Consider the following 21,651-nt stretch of genomic DNA (forward strand, 5'->3'; position numbering starts at 1 on the left):
ACATTATGGTCCTTAATGTTATTGGTATTTCAGGTTCAATCCTTTTAGTTTTGATTTGTATATTTTTGTCATTTTTCTTTTTGTTAAAGTTTTATATGTTTTCAACTTAACCATTGGTTTATAATTTGTATATATAATGATTCTTAATTTGATTCTCCTGCTTTTAATTTTGTATTTTTACTTCTTTGTTTTTTTTATAAAGTAACAACAACAACAACAATAATAATTAAATATTTGCTATCCCGTGTTGACTTAATCTTAATTAGTATTACATTTATCATAGCTTGTTATTTTTTAACCTTATTTTAATATTTAGAGTATGCTTGTTTTTTAGGTACGTTTGTTTTTTAGGTAACTTTTGTGGTTGTGGTTTGAAAAAAAATAAGTTTTTAAAAAATGTGATTAGGTGTGGTAAGTTGGATTTAAATACATATTTGATAAAAATTATAATTGAGGTTTATGTACAGCAAAAAATACGTATAAAATGTTTGGTAATTGTATAGTTGTGATTGTTTTTTAAAGTGTTTTTTACTTTAAAATGAATTAAAATAAAATATTTTTATTTTTAAAAAATTATTTTTGATATCAACACATTAAAATGATCTAAAACACCAAAAAATATTAATTTGAAACAAATAAAAAAAATTATAAAATTTTTCAAAAGCGCTTTTGAAACGTAAAAACAAATGTGTTTTACAAAATTCAGTTAAAAAAATTTTTAAAACTACTTTACGGCAACTGCATTTCAAACTTAATTTTTTAGTGAGCCTTATAATATAAAACATAGTTTTTATAATTATTAAATATCTTACTGTGTTTTTTACACCGCAAATATAAAAACAAGTGAAAAACAAATTCACCCTTAACCACACAACTACAAGCGGCGGTTGTCTACCGGCGCGTAACGCGTGCAATGTTTTTTTGACGCCAAAGGCCTAAGATAGACTCGACTGTTGACTAGGGGGAACCAAGTATAATATTACCCAATTTATTTTCAAAAGTCCTTCCATTTATTTTCATTTTTTTGGTAGCAATTAATTTCACCATGTCTAGACGTAGCATAACATGCGAACGAGATTATGGAGGTATAGGTAAGTATCTTTACAATTATAAAATTATCCTTTCTCCATGCCCACCCTTTTTTTTTTATTATTATTCAACATTAATATTTAAAGACCATTTTCCTCTTCTAAAAACTAGGCTTTAATGGTGTGCTTAAGAAGAGTTTTTTTTTACATTATTTGAGAGCGCTTCTCAAACTAAATTTTTATTATTTTTTAATGATTTTAATATATTAATATTAAAAATAAAAAATTAAAATATTATTTTAAAATATTTTAACAAAACATCTTGTATTATGATATTAAAAAAAAGAAACATCTTGTATAAAAGCTGGCGATGTTAACCGTGGGTGGTATAAAGTTGAAATCAAGGTTGGTTGTGTGAGTTGTGATTTGATGTTCTTAATTTCTCAGTCTTATTTGCATGCTCTACTCCCGTGGAGAACTGGCAATGGCACTCGCTGAAGTCATCAAAGATCATATTCCTAATTAAATTATTGAATAATATATTTTTATTTTATTTTTTAAAATTTATTTTTGATATTAGTATATCAAAATAATTTTTATATATATAAAAATTAATTTTTAAAAAATATTTTTTAACCACAAATATAAACACATTCTGCGAGAAGCAACACCCTTGAAAAATAATTGAAGACGTTCATAATTATCTCTTATAACCAAAAAGACAGCAATAATTATTATGAGGAACGAAGCAGATAATTCGCTGAAGATTTTCAAGGTGCAAAGAAATCAATTCTGAAACTTGAACCATAATCGCACAATTTGGGCCAGTCATCAACTACTAGGCCTACTGGAGATTTTTTGCCCTCCTCCCAGGGAAAAAAAAAACACCTATTATTCTAGAGCTATTAATGTAAATATACCATGGTATATTTTTTATTGGCATCCTTAATCTTAAAGTTTTAATTCGCATATTAATTCAATAATTCATATATTTTTTTTGAAGTTTTTTCTTAAAATTTAATGTTACTCTTTGTTTTCCTTTTTATATACCTTTGAGGTTAAGCGTGGCTAATGAGGGAGTTGCTTCCCACTTCCCATCTTATAATAATAGTTATTTAAACCAACTAGAGGGTTGATTTAATGCAATACTCCGGTTATATAGATCAATTCAGGTTATTAAAAAAAATTAAAATAATATTATTTTAAAAATTTTTATTTTAAAAAAACTAATTTAATTTTGACCAGTTCTATTGAGTCAATATCAAAATGACTTTATTTTCACACTCGACCTAAGCTAAGAACAAATAGCTAGGTTCTAGATCAACTCACTTAATCATGTTAGGTTTAATAACAATAATTGATTTGATTTTTAGAATATTTTTTAAAAAAGTCTTATCAACACAAATGATTAATATTCAAATTGAAAGATTTAATGCCATCACTGAAAAACTAACCCATAAAGCTCTTAGATAGTATTTAGTTATTATCTTAAAATAGAAGAGACAAAAATAATGGAGTTAAAAACAATTTTTGTTAAAGAGATAAAGAAAAAAAAATGTACCTCTGTATTTTCAAAACATGAAATAAAAAGAAGAAACGTATTTAGAGATAATATTTATTATGTTTTAACTCTAAAATGTTGTTGTAAAAAAAACTTTAATTCTAAAATTATTCAACTAAAACAAAGGATAAAAATAATTATTATTATAGTTTTAAAACTCAATTCAATAGTTAACTTGAGGTAAGACCAAGGTCATGATTTTGGTAAAAACAATTTAAAGAAAGATCAAAACAACATGGTTTAACTAAAAAAAATTATCAAAAAAAAATCAGCAAAGTTTTTAATTTTTCACCAGGTTTTATCATAAGTTGACCAAGTCACAGATTTTGATCAGATTAAACTGGTCAATCATTTCTCTATTTTTTTCTAAAACTTGTACTAGCACAGGCCCCATGTCAATTGAGTTAGTTCGAGTTTTATAATTAGGGTTATCATATTATTATTAATTTCAACATTTAATATAAACTAAAATAAACAAATAAAATATAATTATTTTTAAATATGTAAGTTTGACAATAATATATTTTATTAAAAAAATTACTACGAGCATCCTTTAATTTTTATTTTTCCACATTACAATCAAGTTTTTAAATATTACGAATTCTATCGTGAGTTAAAGCATGTTTTAAAAATCAATGAAATAATAGTAATACACCTATATATATTATATTAAAGCATGAAAAAAAGTCATTATCATCCTACTTATTCTCTCGTATCATGCTCATCTTCTCACTTCTCTCATGCTCTCCTTATCACATACAAATCTAAAAGAAAAACCAAACACAAATCCCTGGCTTAAGAAAAAATCAAACAATTTTTTTTTTTGAGTGAGACTTGCTCACGAAGCGGGAGGTCCCCTTGACGCCAAGGTTGTAGCTGTAAAGGCACATAATGATTGGTGTTGGCCTCCAACAAGATCTGATGTCATGGTGATTGCGTATAGTGTCATTTCAGTGGTGTTTTCCCCTCTTAAATCGATAATCAGATCAATTGAAAATCTAGTTCAGATGGAAAAATCTCTGCCAAGAGTGCTTGGAATTTTGTTAGAAGCAAAGGAGTTATTATATATTGGTATACACTAGTATATCCCCTTGCATACAGCAAGGGATAATTTTTTTAGGTTAATATGAGTTTTCGGACAGCTTACACGTACCTTGATTAATTTTATGGGTCCTGAAGTTAACGATCATGTAAATTTCTATTATTACTTGATGAATTTTGCAAGTTAAAATGCTTGGACATGGCTAACATGTTGATTGAAGATATGAAGAGAAATAATGTCAATATATATACTGCTTTAATTGCTGGGTATCAAAGAAATAAAAATATGGATTGAGCCTATGAGATGTTGGATGAAATGAAGGAGAAGGGCACCTCACATTGCCTATGCTACACTTAGCGAGTGTTTAAAATAGTGGTTAAAATTGATTTTTAAATTGTTTTCTATTTAAAAATATATCAAAATAATATATTTTTATTTTTTAAAATTTACTTTTGTTGTTAGCACGTCAAAATAATTTAAAAATATAAAAAAATTAATTTAAAACAAAAAAAATTAAAATTTTTAAAAAGCATGATTGGACTGCGTTTTTAAACACCCTTTTAGAGTCTACTTATTTTTAAGGTAAAAAAATAATTTTGAAAATCTTTGAGTTGTTTTTGCTTCAAATTAACTTTTTTTAAATTTTTGAATCGTTTTGATATACCAATATCATAAATAAATTTTAAAATATAAAAAATATTATTTTAATATATTTTTAAATAATAAAATATTTTTTTAAAAAAACTCAATGACATTCACAAAATTACAAGGCACTAATGTGGTTACATAAAATTAGAAGAGGGGGGGAGATATCTAGTCATTGCTATGATAGTTCTAAATCATTTAATAACATTTTTGTGTATGAAAATTTTTATTGATTTTTTTTTAATCAACGCTCGATGATATAAAATGGTATACGCTTCAAAGTTTATGATTATAATTTTCAAAGAAAATTATTTGCAAATTAAAAAAAAATGGTCAGACTAATTTTCTGTTTTATATATATATATATATATATATATATATTTTATCTCCGCTTTCGCCACTATTTTCATATATTCCCTCCCATAACCCCTACCTTAAAATACGAAGACGGCGAAAGGAGGAAAAAACAGCAAAGAAAAATCCCAGGCCAGGCCCTATTTACGGCCGTATTGTTAATGGACCAGCTTTTTCCGCGAGGCGCAGCCATTATAGTTATAGGCACGCACCCTTGTTTTCCGGTTCACCCTCAATTCTATTTGTTTTACAAGAAAAATAATTTTTTAAAAAAACTTTATTTTTAAAAAAATAAATTCTAAAAAAATAAATTATTTTTTAATATTTAGCAGTGTCATGAAAAGTAAATTAAAAAATATTTTTCAGTGTTTGGTTATATTATAAAAAATAAGCTGGAAAATTGTTTTTTAATGATTTTTTTTCAAGTTTATTAAAATAATTAGGAACAAATCTTACTAATTAAAAGGTTGAAGAAGAATGAAATTAAAAAAAAAATCTAATTTTATAAATTATCTCAAATAAAATAAATAATAATCAAAATAATAGATATCAAATCTAACAGATAAAAAAATTAAAAGATGATAAAATTAAAATAATTATAATTATAATTTCATAAATTATTTTAAATAAAATAAGTAACAATCAAAAGAATGAGGACCAAATTTGATAGATAAAAAAATTCAATTTAAAAAATAATAAGAAAAAAGTAAATAACAATCATAAAAATAATGACCAAAATTAATATAAAAAATCAAATTAAATCAAATTTTAAGGGATGAATTTGAAAAAAATAATTCAAACAAAATATATAGCAATCAAAAGTTTAAGGACCAAATTTAATATAATCAGCAAATAAAATGATATTTTTAAATTTTTCACAACTTTTATAAAGTGTTTTCCGCTCAAAATAAAAGGAAACACTTTCCTAGAAACCAAACTAATTATTTTTTATAGAAAAATGTTTTATGTTGACCGACACAGAAAAATTTAGAATGTGATTTTCTAAAAACTACTTTCCAGAAAATAATTTCACTCTTAAAAACAATTGAGTTCAAAACTCATTTAATGTTAGGGCATGTATAAAAATTAAAAGAATGAAGACTAAATTTGATAGATAAAAAAATTTCAATTTAAAAAATAATAAGAAAAAAGTAAATAACAATCATAAAAATAATGACCAAAATTAATATAAAAATCAAATTTTAAAGGATGAATTTGAAAAAAAATTCAAACAAAATATATAGCAATCAAAAGTTTGAGAATCAAATTTGACATAATCAGCAAATAATATAATATTTTTAAATTTTTTCACAACTTCTGAAAAGTATTTTCTGTTCAAAATAAAAAGAAAACACTTTCCTGGAAATCAAACTAAATTTTTCTTTGACAGGAAAGTGTTTTTCATTGACCAGAAAGTGTTTTCCGTTAACTAATTTTTCTAAATACAGGAAAGTTTGAAAAATAATTTTTCAAAAACTATTTTCTAAAAAACAAACACACCTTGAAAACTGAGTTCAAAACTCATTTAATGATGGGGCATGTATAAAAATTACATTTTATTTTGTAATCAAACAAGATAGAATCACGGTTAAATGAAAATTGGCTGATGGTGCTGCTTGAATGATTTGGTCAGGAAAAGCCTTGGCTGTGTGCATTGTTTTTAGTTGGAAATAGCTGGAAAGGACGATGATGGCTTCTAAACTCTTTTTTGGCTCAGAAATATGTTGACTCAGTGCGCCTTTTCCCTGGAATCAATTGATCTCTATTATGTTTTTTTTAATGTCAAAAACTTTCATTTTTGTCATATATAGTTAATCATTTGTTTGAATTCCAGGGTCTTGACTCTTGACACTCCGGAGCCAATAATATATTATAGACGACAAAGTGAAGCTGGTATGGCTTGTGGTATCATGTATATATTTTGACGTTGCAAATTTTTGCCTTCATGTTGAGTTTGAAGGGCACTGCATGTTCCAAGTATTTTCTCAGTTGGTTGACAAATTAAGAACAAATATAAATTTGGTTCTCTTTTTTTGGTTTCTCAGATTGGCAAGTATGAAGATACAATTGGTACATGCTTTTTTTCTCAGAAAATGGTGAGCTCTTCTCTATTCGTCATCTTTGGTTTAAGGAACTAGACTGAGAGTGTGTTTGGTATTGCGGTAGCTGTTGTGGTTGTGGTTTAAAAAAAGTTGTTTTATAAAAAATACTTTTAGTTGTGGTTGGTTTAAAAAAATAGGTGTTTGGTTAAAACTGTGATTGAAATTGAGGTTGAAGAAAAAGTAGTTTAATGTGTTTGGTTAATAATGTTTTTGAAATTGAGGTTATAAAATAATTTTAAAAAATATAAATTAATTGAAATTGAGGTTATAAAATAATGGAGTCAAAAACAATTTTTGTCATATATAGTTAATCATTTGTTTGAATTCCAGGGTCTTGACTCTTGACACTCCGGAGCCAATAATATATTATAGACGACAAAGTGAAGCTGGTATGGCTTGTGGTATCATGTATATATTTTGACGTAGCAAATTTTTGCCTTCATGTTGAGTTTGAAGGGCACTGCATGCCTGCATGTTCCAAGTATTTTCTCAGTTGGTTGACAAATTAAGAACAAATATAAATTTGGTTCTCTTTTTTTGGTTTCTCAGATTGGCAAGTATGAAGATACAATTGGTACATGCTTTTTTTCTCAGAAAATGGTGAGCTCTTCTCTATTCGTCATCTTTGGTTTAAGGAACTAGACTGAGAAGCTGCTCTCCTTGCATCAAATTTTGATGGTGCTTCTCTCTTCGGTGCATGAGCTAGGACTCGGGGTCACCAAGTCAGCTTTGGCTTTCTGATTGCACCTAATTGTTTCTGGCAATGGTTCACCAAGATAATTGAATGATTCCTGTTTGTTACTGCAACTTTGTCAGCAAAAACGTGTCTTTGCAGAAGCTGCCCCCTTGGTTCAAGAAGAGACAGGACCATCAGAAGCGAGCCTGATGGTCCTGTCAAAAATAATGGAGTCAAAAACAATTTTTGTTAAAGAGATAAAGAAAAAAAAATGTACCTCCGTACTTTTCAAAACATGAAATAAAAAGAAGAAACGTATTTAGAGATAATATTTATTATGTTTTAACTCTAAAATGTTGTTGTAAAAAAAACTTTAATTCTAAAATTATTCAACTAAAACATGAAAGGATAAAAATGATTATTATTATAGTTTTAAAACTCAATCCAATAGTTAACTTGAGGTAAGACCAAGATCATGATTTTGGTAAAAACAATTTAAAGAAAGATCAAAACAACATGGTTTAACTAAAAAAAAATTATCAAAAAAAAATCAGCAAAGTTTTTAATTTTTCACCAGGTTTTATCATAAGTTGACCAAGTCACAGATTTTGATCAGATTAAACTGGTCAATCATTTCTCTATTTTTTTCTAAAACTTGTACTAGCACAGGCCCCATGTCAATTGAGTTAGTTCGAGTTTTATAATTAGGGTTATCATACTATTATTAATTTCAACATTTAATATAAACTAAAATAAATAAATAACATATAATTATTTTTAAATATGTAAGTTTGACAATAATATATTTTATTAAAAAAATTACTACGAGCATCCTTTAATTTTTATTTTTCCACATTACAATCAAGTTTTTAAATATTACGAATTCTATCGTGAGTTAAAGCATGTTTTAAAAATCAATGAAATAATAGTAATACACCTATATATATTATATTAAAGCATGAAAAAAAGTCATTATCATCCTACTTATTCTCTCGTATCATGCTCATCTTCTCTCTTCTCTCATGCTCTCCTTATCACATACAAATCTAAAAGAAAAACCAAACACAAATCCCTGACTTAAGAAAAAATCAAACAATTTTTTTTTTTGAGTGAGACTTGCTCACGAAGCGGGAGGTCCCCTTGACGCCAAGGTTGTAGCTGTAAAGGCACATAATGATTGGTGTTGGCCTCCAACAAGATCTGATGTCATGGTGATTGTGTATAGTGTCATTTCAGTGGTGTTTTCCCCTCTTAAATCGATGGTCAGATCAATTGAAAATCTAGTTCAGATGGAAAAATCTCTGCCAAGAGTGCTTGGAATTTTGTTAGAAGCAAAGGAGTTATTATATATTGGTATAAACTAGTATATCCCCTTGCATATACTACGGGATCATTTTTTTAGATTAATATGGTTTTCGGAGAGTTTACACGTACCTTGATTAATTCTACGAGTTTTAAAATTAACGATAATATAAACCTCTATTAACTTTAAAATTTATAGTACTTTAACTAATAATATTTAAAAAATAAATTTAAAATATGATCTAACAGATAATTTTGTTTCACGGGTCGCAGTACGCAACAGACTATCTACAAATACTAGACAAGCAAGCCTCTTCAGGTAGAAATCATCTTCGCTTTAATTGCCCTCATTCAAAAGCAGTCTGGGGTCTTGTTCTGCAGCTGAGTGGAATTAATAGGAACATAGGTTGATGGGATCATGAGTCCCAGTGGGCTAAAAACTTTCTGCAAAAGAGATTTTTCACGTTCAGGAACAATCAACTTTTCCAAATTTGCCACAAATTTCTCACAATTTTAGGACTTCCCATGTGTGAAATGAAGAGAAACAATGTCACGCCCAATGTGAAGACGTATACTTTGTCTACTTGATGGATTTTGCAAGTTAAAACGCTTGGATTAGAAATTTATAATTGGGGTTGAATGTCCATCCCGCTGCTGTTTAAATGGTATTTAGAAGTACGTAGTAATATTTGTTTTTAAAGTATTTTTTTGTTTGGGAATGTATTAAAATAATATTAATTTTATTTTTAAAAAAGTAATTTTAACATCAAAATAATAAAAAAATAATTTAAAAAAAAAAAAAATTAAAACTTACCCAACCACGTTTAGATCGCAACTAGAAACGTGGCCCGCGCTACGCCGCGGGTCAATTATTTTTGTATAAAAAATATCAAAAAAAATTAAAATCTAAGAATGTTAGCTCTTTCTACAAAGTTATACCTAAGAGCATTGGGTCTGTTTGCTACCACTGACCTAAACTTTATATTTATAATATTAATAATAATATTAAACCTGCATGACCTAATTGTAAGTGAGTTTGGTTGCAACATCAAACCCGGAGGCTTGGATATGAGTCTGCTTGCAAGGTCTTGTTATAAAAGTGTGATAATTAAAAAGAAAAAAAAATTAATATTACAAAATAAAATTAAAAAATATTAATTGAAAAGAAAAAAAACAATAAAGCAAAACATTATTCTGATGAATAGTGCTTTGCAAGGAAGGGTACAGTAAAATCCCCTTATTATATCACAATAATCTAATGAACAGTAAACAAAACAAATGATAAAGTTTAATTCTTAATCAAATCAATATTAAAAAATGAAATTGAAAGAAAAAAATTACTTAAGAAAAAGAAAAAACAATTTCAATCAACTGGTTTAACCCGTCAAACCTGGGATTCGTGTCATGAAATTGAAAGAAAAAAGATTGATGTCTTTTAGTTATAGTTAATTACAATATTTAAAGAAGAAATTGGAAGAAAAAAACTAATAAAAAAAGGAAAAAAAACTGAATCAACTGGGTTAGCCTACCAAATCAGGGTAACCCGTCAAACCTAGGATTCGTATCATGAGAGTGTGATGACTAAATGGGAAAAAATTAACATTAATAAACTAAAGTTAAAAGAAAAAGATTAATTAAAAAAAAAACCTACATGAAGAAAAAAACTAATGAAGAAACAGAAAAAAAATCTGAATTAACTAGGTTAACCCGTAAAACCAGGTTAATCAGTTAAATCTGGGATCTGTGTCATGAAAGTTTGATAACTAAATAGAAAAAAACTTAATATTAACAAACTAATTTTTTTAAAAATAATAATTAAAAATAAAAAAAAGCAAAAAAGCAAAAATACTAAATAAAAAAATATTAATTTAAAAAAAAAACAAAGAAAGAAAAGCCTACATAAAGAAAAAAAACTAATGAAGAAAAAGAAAAAAAAATCTGAATTAACTGGGTTAACCCATCAAATCTGGGATTCGTGTCATGAAAGTTTGATAACTGAATATGAAAAAAAAATTACGGGTTAACCCAAAATTAGCTGGGTTAACCCGTCAAACCCGGAATCTGTGCCATGAAAGTTTGATAACTAAATAGAAAAAATTTAACATTAACAAACTAAATTAAATGAAAAAATTAATTAAAAAGAAAAACCAGAAAAAATTAGGGTTAACCCGTCAAACTCGGAACTTGTGTCATAAAAGTTTAATAACTAAATAGAAAAAAAATTTAACATTAACAAAAAAATTTAAACAAAAAAAATATTCATTAAAAAAAAACAAAGAAAAAAAACAGCTTAAAAAAACAAAGCAAAAGGCAAAAAAAGAAAAGAAATTTTTTTAAAAAAAAACAAAGCAAAAAGAAAAAAAACAGCTCAGCGTTTCACTATGGACTACACTCGAAAAAATAATTAATTAAAAAAATCAGAAAAAAAATCCGGGTTAACCCGTTAAACCCGGAACCCGTGTTATGAAAGTTTGATAACTAAATAGAAAAAAATTTAACATTAACAAAAAAAATTAAACAAAAAAATTTTAATTAAAAAAACAAAGAAAAAAACAGCTTAAAAAAGAAAAAAACATAGAAAAAAAAACCAACATGAAGAAAATAACTAATGAAGAAAAAGAAATAAAAATTGAATTAACTGGGTCAACTCTTCAAATCAGGTTAACCCGTCAAACATTGGATTTGTGTCGTGAAAGTTTGATAACTAAATAGAAAAAAAAAATTGACGGGTTACCCTAGAATTAACAGGGCTAACCCGTCAAACCCGGGATCCGTGTCATAAAAGTCTGATAATTAAATAGAAAAAATTTAATATCAAGAAAGTAAATTAAAAAAATAATTAAAAAAAGCCAGAAAAAACTAAAGGCATCAGTTTTTTCACTGTGAACTGCACTGTGTAGTCCACAATAAAAGGCTTAAAAAGGAAAAGAAAAGGGAAAAAAACAAAGGCATACCCACGGGTTAATTTTTTTTTTCTTGCATAAAAAATATAAAAAGGCTAAGATCTAAGAGTGTTAAGTCTTTCTGCAAAGATATACCCAAAAGCCTTGGATCTAACTGCAACGCTTGACCTAAAAGTAATATTTATAATATTAATAATAATATTAAACTTACATGACTCAAGTTTAAGTGAGTCTGACTGCAACACTAGATCCAAGAGCCTTGGATGTGGGTCTGGCTATAAGATTGTGTCATAAAAGTATGATAATTAAATAGATTAATTAAAAAGAAAAAAACAAAGAAAAAAAACCAACATGAAGAAAAAAATTAATGAAGAAAAAAAATCTGAATTAACTGGGTTAATCCTTCAAACCGGGTTAACTCATCAAACTTGAGATTCATGTCATGAAAGTTTGATAACTAAATAGAAAAAAAAAGTTGATGGGTTAACTAAGAATTAACTCAGTTAACCCATGAAACCAGGTTAACCAGTCAAACCCGAGATATGTGTCATAAAAGTCTAATAATTAAACAGAAAGAAATTAACATTAACAAACTAAATTAAAAAAAAAATTAATTAACAAGAAAAAAAACTTCGGGTTACCTTGTCGAACCAGACTAACTCGTTAAACCCGGGATTTATGTCATAAAAGTCTGATAACCAAATAAAAAAAAATTAACATTAACAAAAAAAAATGGACGGGTTAACCCAGAATTAACTGGGTTAACCCAGAATTAACTGGGTTAACCCGTAAAACCAGGTTAACCCGTCAGACCTGGGATATGTGTCATGAAAGTCTGATAACTAAATAGAAAGAAATTTAACGTTAACAAACTAAAGTAAACGAAAAAAATTAATTAAAAAGAAAAAAAACAAAAAAAAACTCTGAGTTAACTCGTCGAACCAGATTAACCTGTTAAACTTGTGATCCTTGTCATGAAAGTCTGATAACTAAATAAAAAAATTTAACATTAACAAAAAAAAATAGACGGGTTAATCCAAAATTAACTAGGTTAACCCGTAAAATCTGAGATATGTGTCATGAAAGTCTGATAACTAAATAGAAAGAAATTTAACATTAACAAACTAAAGTAAACGAAAAAAATTAATTAAAAAGAAAAAAAATCCGGGTTAATTCATGAAACCAAGTTAATCTGTTAAACCCGAGATCAATGTTATAAAAGTCTGATAACTAAATTAAAAAAATATTAACATTAACAAACTAAATTAAACAAAACAAAATTTATAAAAAAAAACAAATAAAGAAAAAAAAAGCTAAAGGCATCAAAAAAAAAAATAGCTTAAACTAAATTAAACAAAACAAAATTTATTAAAAGAAAAAAAGAAAGAAAGAAAAAAAACGTTAAAGGCATAAAAAATGAAGAAAAATTGCTTAAATTAAAAAACAAAAAAAAGAAACCAAAAAAAAAAAGCTAAAGGCATTAAAAAAAATTAAAAAAATGAAGAAAAATTGTTTAAATTAAAAAACAAAAAAAAAGAAATGAAAAAAAAAACAATTCAGCCTTTTACTGTAAATTGCTATAATGAAAGACTGAGCAATTTTAGTATATTTCCAACAGCCGGAAAGGATGATGAATTGATGATGGCTTCTAAACCCTTTTTTGGCTCAAAAATATGTTGACTCAGTGTGCCTTTTCCCTGGAATCAATTGATCTCTGTTGATGTTTTTTTTGATGTCAAAACTTTCATTTTTGTCATATATAGTTAATCTTTGAATTCCAGGGTCTTGACTCTTGATACTCCGGAGCCAATAATGATTATAGACGACAAAGTGAAGCTGGTATGGCTTGTGGTATCATGTATATATTTTGACGTAGCAAATTTTTGCCTTCATGTTGAGTTTGAAGGGCACTGCATGCCTGCATGTTCCAAGTATTTTCTCAGTTGGTTGACAAATTAAGAACAAATATAAATTTGGTTCTCTTCTTTTGGTTTCTCAGATTGGCAAGTATGAAGATACAATTGGTACATGCTTTGTTTTCTCAGAAAATGGTGAGCTCTTCTCTATTCGTCATCTTTGGTTTAAGGAACTAGACTGAGAAGCTGCTCTCCTTGCATCAAATTTTGATGGTGCTTCTCTCTTCGGTGCATGAGCTAGGACTCGGGGTCACCAAGTCAGCTTTGGCTTTCTGATTGCACCTAATTGTTTCTGGCAATGGTTCACCAAGATAATTGAATGATTCCTGTTTGTTACTGCAACTTTGTCAGCAAAAACGTGTCTTTGCAGAAGCTGCCCCCTTGGTTCAAGAAGAGACAGGACCATCAGAAGCGAGCCTTTTTGCAGGTAGATATATAATAGATCCAAACCAAGCTCCAACTAAGGAAGTGGAGCCAGTTGCACAACTTCAAAAGATCCTACAGTTTAGAATATTACTGGATGTAAAATTATATCAATTTAATAACTTAAATTGTAATGTAAAGTTTTAAAATATAATTTATATTATTATCTAACACAATTCCTTAAAATATTACCTTGTGCTTAATTTTTATCAAATAAATGAAGGTAATGAAATTCGAACTTGTGACCACTTGATAATCAAGGTTCTGATATTATATTAAAAAATTATCACAATTCAATAATTTAAATTATTAGATAAAATTTTAAGATATAATTTATATTATTTTTTAACACTAAGGATGTTGAAGATGCTGCAATGGCATCAGCAACCTGAATCTTGAATAGAGAAAGCCTGATACAACTTCGATGTTAATGATAGTAACCACCGATTCTTCTTAGGGAGGTAATTTCCAGTAGGTTTCTCCCATGTCCCAGGTAGTTGGCAATTTTATTGAATTTAACAGACACACACACACGTATATAATGTAACACTCTGTTCATAATTTCCTGCGGAGAGGCTTTTCATTGTCCTCGTTTTCGACTCCTCAAAAATCAATCTTCCTGCAAGTAATTTTGATATTAATAGGTCTGCATCCAGCACTATACGTCAAGAAATCATGTTTTTCACCGAGGATTATAGCTGTTAGAAAGGCCAACATTACATTAGTTATGCCAGTGCAATGCTGTAGTTCCACAATTTAGACGGATATGTATGGATATAGTTGCATGGAAACAGAATCATGAGACCGATTAGATCTCATTCAAACTTTGATTGCTCCTCTGTTCTAGCTAAAGGGCGCCGAATTCCTCTCGCCAGAGTCTCGACACTTGTATCATATGTTTAGTCCTCGTTTCCAAAAACACTACGGCAACAAAGTTGACGATGCTGCCGTCAAATTTGTAATCAAGACAGAGGAAAGTGTTGTTACGGCAGAACATTACACTACGGCAACAAACGAGGACTGCCTATGCAATAATGCATGTGGCGGTGGCATATCTTAGATTATCTGCCAATTGGAGTTAAAGGCAAGATTATTCCTCGAGGAAACATTAACAAAGTGATGAAAACTTGAGCAATATGGGAAGAATTTTATGGAGCTAAATTGGAATTGTACGTGATTATTAAAAGATTGCATAAAATTAGGACTCCTTTGCATGCATCTAACCACTCCCACATGCAGTATCCATTTACGGTACAATTAAATGCATAACTCAAATTTGTTTTTAAATTAAGTTTTAATTTAATTTTTAACAATGATTAATAAAGAACTAGAACTAAAAAGGAACGGGGTTTTACTGTATCACTCATCACAAAATATTATTCATTGTGGTTTTTCTTTTTTTATTTGGTTTTTTTATTTTACAATCAATGTTTTTTTATTTTAATTTCATCCTCAAGCTTTAGATTTATTGGGGATTGGATTTCATAATTTTTTTAATTTAATTTTTATGAAATTATTTTTTATATCAGCAAATTAAAATAATCTGAAAATATCATTGTTAGAGAATAATACAAATCATATCTTGAGACCTCATCTAACAGCTTAAACTATTAAGGCAAGATAGTTCTTTAATATGATATCATAACTGTAATGACCAAGTAGTCACAAGTTTGAATCTCATCACCTCTATTTATTTGATAAAAATTAAACACAACGTGATATGAGTCTGTACAAGTTTCAAGTTCAAAGAACTTTCATTTGAAGGGGTATATTAGAGAATAATATAAATCATATCTTAAGACTTTTTTACCTAACAGTTTAAGTTGTGACTTTTTTGACAACTAAAAAAATATTAATTTGAAGCAAATAAAAATTTTAATTTTTTTTATAAACACTTTCCAAATATAAAAACAAACATGTCTTGATATCTATCCATGAAAATACTAGTATTTTATGGTCTTGCCAATTGATGTAGTATAGAATAATAAAAAGATATAAATATCAAAGCCAAATATTTTCTTATATAATGGTTAGGCAAAGATAATACTCAAATCATATATGTTTAAGTATTTTTTAAAAATATTTTTTAATTGAAAATATATCAAAATAATATTTTTTAATTAAATATTATAAATTAAATTTATGCTATCTTGATAAATACCAAAATCCATTTATAGAGAGATTTGGACATCTTACTGATCAAGAGTATCAAAAGTAATTAAATGAGAGACTGTTCTAGTGCAATCCTCAGAAGTCATAATTAATATTCTCAAATATCATCAATATTCTTTCATATGGCTCCCACAATTGCTGATGTGCTATCTAACACCTCAACATATTATTCATTACAACCTGATCGACCGAAAGAGGAGATGATCATACACAGACATTAATATTAATTTTTCAGATTTAATTGGTGGGCGGGATAAAAATAGTGGTCTTCTGCATATTGGACTTGAAAAATTCCTCAAACTCTGGAGTCACGCTTAGAGCAACTTGTGAAACTATTGGAGATAAAGCATTCCACACTGATTTCTTGCTCGAAAACTGTTCAACGCCGGGGCTGCCAAGAGAAAGAAAGAAAAAAAAAACATTAACAATAATTCAAACTCTTCAAGAATCTTACTGGGATTGAATTATAAACATGTATGAAAATACTGGGATTCAATATGAGGTTTTTAAAACCAATATATCAATTTAGTTTTCTAATAGAAATTGCAATATATACCTTGTACCAGGGAGAATGGAAACAAACTCCATTCCTTCACTGTCAGCAATCTGAGCAACCACGAAGAATCTTGGCACAACAAGTAATTGACCAGCCTGTATTTTGGTGTCCAGGACACGCTTACCACCAATCCCCACAACCTGGACGCGGCCGGTGCCCCTGGCAACATAAAAAACTTGAAATGTGCCGTCGGCGGTGTATGATGGCGAGTACATGGCATTAGCTTCCAATTTCACATGGTTAACACTTAGGCCTGCTTCTTCAAGAAAAGGAAATCTAGCTGCTGTCAATGCCTTAAACACACCACCCCCTCTGACATCAACGTCAGCCAAAGCAGCATCAATGTTGTACACCATTTTTTCAACAATTTCCGTGTTAGGGTGGGGCATGCTTATTCCAGGCTCTAGCTTAATGAGCAAAATCCCAGTCTGGCTTTTAGCAAGCTTGTTCGCTTCCTTTTCGTTCATCTTATAAGCTCTGCTAATGAATTCTGTCGAGAACCCTCCCATGATACCTTGGCCTCCACTCAAGAAGAAGTAGGTGAATTCGCCAGGGATGTGTGCCTTGGAAGTTTGCCCTAAGAAAACTACAACGACTTCTTCTGAGTGATCTCCATTGTTGTACCACCAAGACAATGCTCCAAGAGGCAACGGTATCACGTCTCCTTTCTTGAGTCTTAACACCACCTCTTCTGACGAGTTTGGGAGCACCATTCCCACTATTCCATCACTACCTACAGGAGACCAAGATTATACATGTCAATAATTGAATAAAAACAATGAAGACTTTTACTCAGATTATATTACATTGTAATATTAATTAATTCTAATTAAAAATAATAAAATGAATAGATTAGAGATCGTGATTATTTAATAACAATATTCTAATACTATACTAAATAATTATTTAATTTAAAATCGTTAGATAAGATCGCATGATCTAATTTATATATATTATATATTAAAATATATTTTTTCCTCTTGGCTAGTTGTGTTATTGTATTCTGATCAAAGCTCAAATAATTCAATTCTACAGTTTTTTACTGCAGACACGCGTGCCAGAAAAACTTTTACCGGACCCACTTAATTTAACCATCACCAACCATAATAAATAAAAGAAAAAATATCTAATGATTTGTAAGAAAGAGGAGGAGGAGGAGGAGGAGGAGAGAATTGATGAATTGGTACATCTACCTTGCAGAACATAGCCAAGTTTAGAGGAATCGGCATAATGGGGAAGAGCAAAACCACGAGGCTGAAGGACAAGTCTTCCTGCACCAACCTTTTCCTCTGCTAGCAACGGAAACTCAGAACTTGACCAGCTGTGGTAAGATCCAGCTTCTCCATCAAATAACTGTTGGGCTAACCTCGGAGATAAGTCGAAATCCATGGATGCCATTTGTGTTGAGTAACTTTCTTGAACAAGTGCTTCATATCAAACAAAAAAAAAAAAAATTAAAGATCGAGTAATTAGCATTATTAACTGAAACTAAAAGGACCGGAGACTTTAACGATCAGGGTTTCCTTGGAATGATAATATTGATTACAGTTTAAAATATTTTTTATTTAATATTATTTTTTTATTTTTTAAAAATAAATTATATATTAGTGTATTAAAACAATTTAAAAATACTAAAATATATTAATTAAAAAAAATCTCAAAAATTTTCATAGCACAAGTTGATGATTCGTGTTTCCGAACATGACTTCAATACTGTTTTACAACTTGATCTAGCTACTGCTACGACAACTTGATAATCTTTCTAGCGACTCACTGTATATGTTCATTAATCATATTTAAGAAAATATATTTATATATTATATAAAATCAAGTGTGATTTTTGCAATTTTTCTGAAAGTCAACATGTTCACTTTCAACTCATATGTATATGCTTTTTTATTTATAACAGTATAAATTAAAAATATTTTTTTATTATTAAAAATTATTTTTATATCAACATATCAATAAAAATATTAAAAATTATTAATTTAAAGAAAAAAATTTAATTTTTTAAAAAATATTTTTAAAATATAAAAACAATTATATATACACACACCAGGCGTGACAGAAAATAGGGGTGTGCATGTCAAATGCATGGTTGTACGTAGATATTACTTGTACGACACGATAAGAGATGTGGATTCGATGGCGACGGAGGATATGTTTCCATGGAAATAAGCTTCTGGTCAGATTGAAAAAACGTATAACCCCGGGCCATGTACCTCGTACTACTTTTCAAGCACAAGAAAACCTTGTTTTCTTAATAAAAACACCAAAAATTACAATTTTTCCATTGTTACATTACAGAAATCGAGAGAATTTACAATTATATCATTTTAATTTAAAAACAGGACTGCCTTACTTGGTGTCCTCCGGGCAGCAACCACGATGAATAGTGAAAAAAGAAGAGAAGAACACGCAGATTTAAGGATCACACAAACATTAGCTTAAAAATAGCACTGCCGAGCCATAATTAAGAGTTAAAACCAAGAAAGGAAAGGGGCCATACCGAATGCAGGGGATGAGAAATTCAGCTGCTAAACTTACAGAGGGATATTGAGTTGTGAGAGAAGGAGGAGACGATCCCTTCTTTTATACAGAAATGAAGCCCTCGAGGAGGGGCAGGCAACGGCTCTTATCTTGAAAGCCACGTGGCATGCCAAAGCTATTTCCACGTGCCTCCTTTGAAAACCACAGTCATCCATGTCGCACCCTCGCGAGCGGAGCGCGGCGACCATCGATTGATTTCGGGATCTTTGTTTGTTTATTGTGGATAAAGGGAGTCGCCACCTAGTATTATGGTCACTAGGAAACCTAACTGGTCTTTCAGAGATTCTAAGGCAAGGGACTGGTTGCGTAAAGGGAAGGTATTAACACCCCTAGTACGCCCTACCTAAGGTAAGCTGCTTGGTGTTAATTTGGTTTGTCTTATAATTGCTATGGTGTTGGTGTTTTTTAATCCCATCAATTTTCCTAGGTTTGATTCAAACTAAATTTATTAAGATAGAAATCCAAGGAGATTCCATGTGCTTTAAAAGCTCATTTTTCCCTTAGTATTTCATACTCTTACGGCTCGTAAACCGCGGAGTAAAAAAAAATTGAAATGTCCTCGATTACAATCAAGGCTTCTTTCAAGGATGTGTAATGACTTATTATTCCTAGAAAAATATTTTGGATACTAACCACTTTGGGTTTCTTTATCCAAACATTAACAGCGAATAATAACAAATTATTCCCAATAATATTTTGGATATTCATCCATTTGGGGTTTCTTTATCCAAACATTAACGGTGAATAATAACAAGTTATTCCCAATAATATTTTGGATATTCATCCCTTTGGGGTTTCTTTATCCAAACATTAACGGTGAATAATAACAAGTTATTCCCAATAATATTTTGGATATTCATCCCTTTGGGGTTTCTTTATCCAAACATTAACGGTGAATAATAGATTAATTCCCCCCAAAAATAAGATTTTTATATTTTTTGGAATATTGGTCAATACCCTTTGGAGTTTTACAAATATGTTGTAAAATCCAGAAATGCAAGAAAATAATTTTTTGTTGTGTTTAAGAAATCCATGCGAAAACACATTTTCGAAACTTCCAATATTTTTTATATAAAAAGAACGTTCAAAACATGTTAGAGTATTGGCCGTATGCAACACACAAAAAAACATTTTTTGTATTCGGTCCAAATCACAAGCATCGCAATTTAACGCAAACATTACGATAAAAAATAGCAAGCCATCATATATATTATAAGATTTGCAAAAAAACTTAAAACAACTCATAAAAACCCATTCAAAAGCCAACTAACTTAAAATGCTATAACTGGAAAATGAATACTTCTGTATGCGCAAAGGGGGCCAAGGTTTTGACACCAAAGTTTGAGCTAAAAAAAACTGATGCAGTGCAGCCATACTAATTTCATGCGAAAGGAGAAGAACCTGGGCAGCATGCTCTATTCCCCGTATGTTAAAGACTAAGACTAAAGAAATAAATGGCAGCTACCTCGTTTTAAAGAAAACAGAAACAAGTTCTTGAAAAGAACAAACAACAAACCCCAAATATACATACGACAAAGAAGAAAAAGACTGAGGCTCATACCTGCTGATATGGCCTGTTTTAAATGTAGAAGATGATGTGCAAGCCGATGGATAGAGCTTCTGCCTTCTCGCCTCAAGCATCCACTAGGCAGTAGCCTTCTGATTCTTTCTCTTCACTCTTCCAGGACCGCCACCTCCAAGTGGACTTATGAGAGAAAAATCAATGTGTTTCTGGGAGTCAAACCTGTTCATCCTGCGGAGAAAGGCTTCACCTTCGAAAATTCAGCGTTGGTTCTTCTCATCCAGGGTGAGAAACATTCTTGCAGCCTTACGGATGCGGCTCAGGGACGCCGTGTCCTCAAGAGAGCAGAGTGAGCGGAGACCAGCAGGGCAAAAGGTCTATGTTGATGAGAGGGAGAGGGGACAGTGTCCGGCCAGAGAGAGAGATCTCTGTTTTCTTTTTAAAATCAGGGGGGTGGCTGCTTTGTTTTTTTAAAAAGATGAGAAGGGGGGAGGGCTACGGCTTCTTTGCTAGAGAGGATAGGTTTAGGTTTTTCTTTGTGTTTTCTCTCTTTTCTGAAAAATTACCCCATTCTCAATATTTTTCTCCCCCCCTCATTATTATGGCTGGAGGTTTATTTATATAGAAAATCTCTACACGTGCTATTCAAGGAAATATTACAATAATTATTGCAGAGATTGTTTTCTATAACCAGCACCAACAAATCCTATATATATGGTATTTTATATTGCAGTGATTATTTTCCATAACCAGCACGAATCAAATCATATATCTATGGTATGATTATTTTCCATAACCAAGCACGAATCAAATCATATATATATATATGGTATTTTATATTGCAGTAATTATATATGATTCATTAATTATCTCCTTGACATATTGCTTCCTTGATATTA

The 21,651-nt window shown here is 29.5% G+C and overlaps 1 protein-coding gene across 1 annotated transcript; it reads right to left on the reverse strand.

The window, feature by feature from the left end:
* Positions 1–16,167: 16,167 nt before the first annotated feature.
* LOC133680487 (legumin B-like) lies at positions 16,168–19,247 on the reverse strand. The gene is made up of 4 exons (XM_062103475.1): positions 19,190–19,247; positions 17,874–18,107; positions 16,681–17,413; positions 16,168–16,515 (listed from the first exon to the last, which is right to left on the reverse strand). Exons 2-4 carry the CDS (start codon positions 18,076–18,078, stop codon positions 16,362–16,364), a joined length of 1,092 nt encoding a protein of 363 aa, XP_061959459.1. The 5' UTR covers positions 18,079–18,107; positions 19,190–19,247; the 3' UTR covers positions 16,168–16,361.
* Positions 19,248–21,651: the final 2,404 nt, after the last annotated feature.

Source organism: Populus nigra, chromosome 1 (assembly GCF_951802175.1).
Source record: "Populus nigra chromosome 1, ddPopNigr1.1, whole genome shotgun sequence".
In the NCBI taxonomy this organism is placed as follows: Eukaryota; Viridiplantae; Streptophyta; class Magnoliopsida; order Malpighiales; family Salicaceae; genus Populus; species Populus nigra.

Bases quoted from the DNA above. Each gene is read 5' to 3' on its own strand.
- LOC133680487 (XM_062103475.1), bottom strand. From the start codon at position 18,078: ATGGCATCCATGGATTTCGACTTATCTCCGAGGTTAGCCCAACAGTTA. The intron at 17,414-17,873 runs GTAGATGTACCA...GGTCTCCTGTAG, and splicing joins ACTTGGCTATGTTCTGCAAG to GTAGTGATGGAATAGTGGGA. The intron at 16,516-16,680 runs GTATATATTGCA...TTCTCTTGGCAG, and splicing joins TCCATTCTCCCTGGTACAAG to CCCCGGCGTTGAACAGTTTT.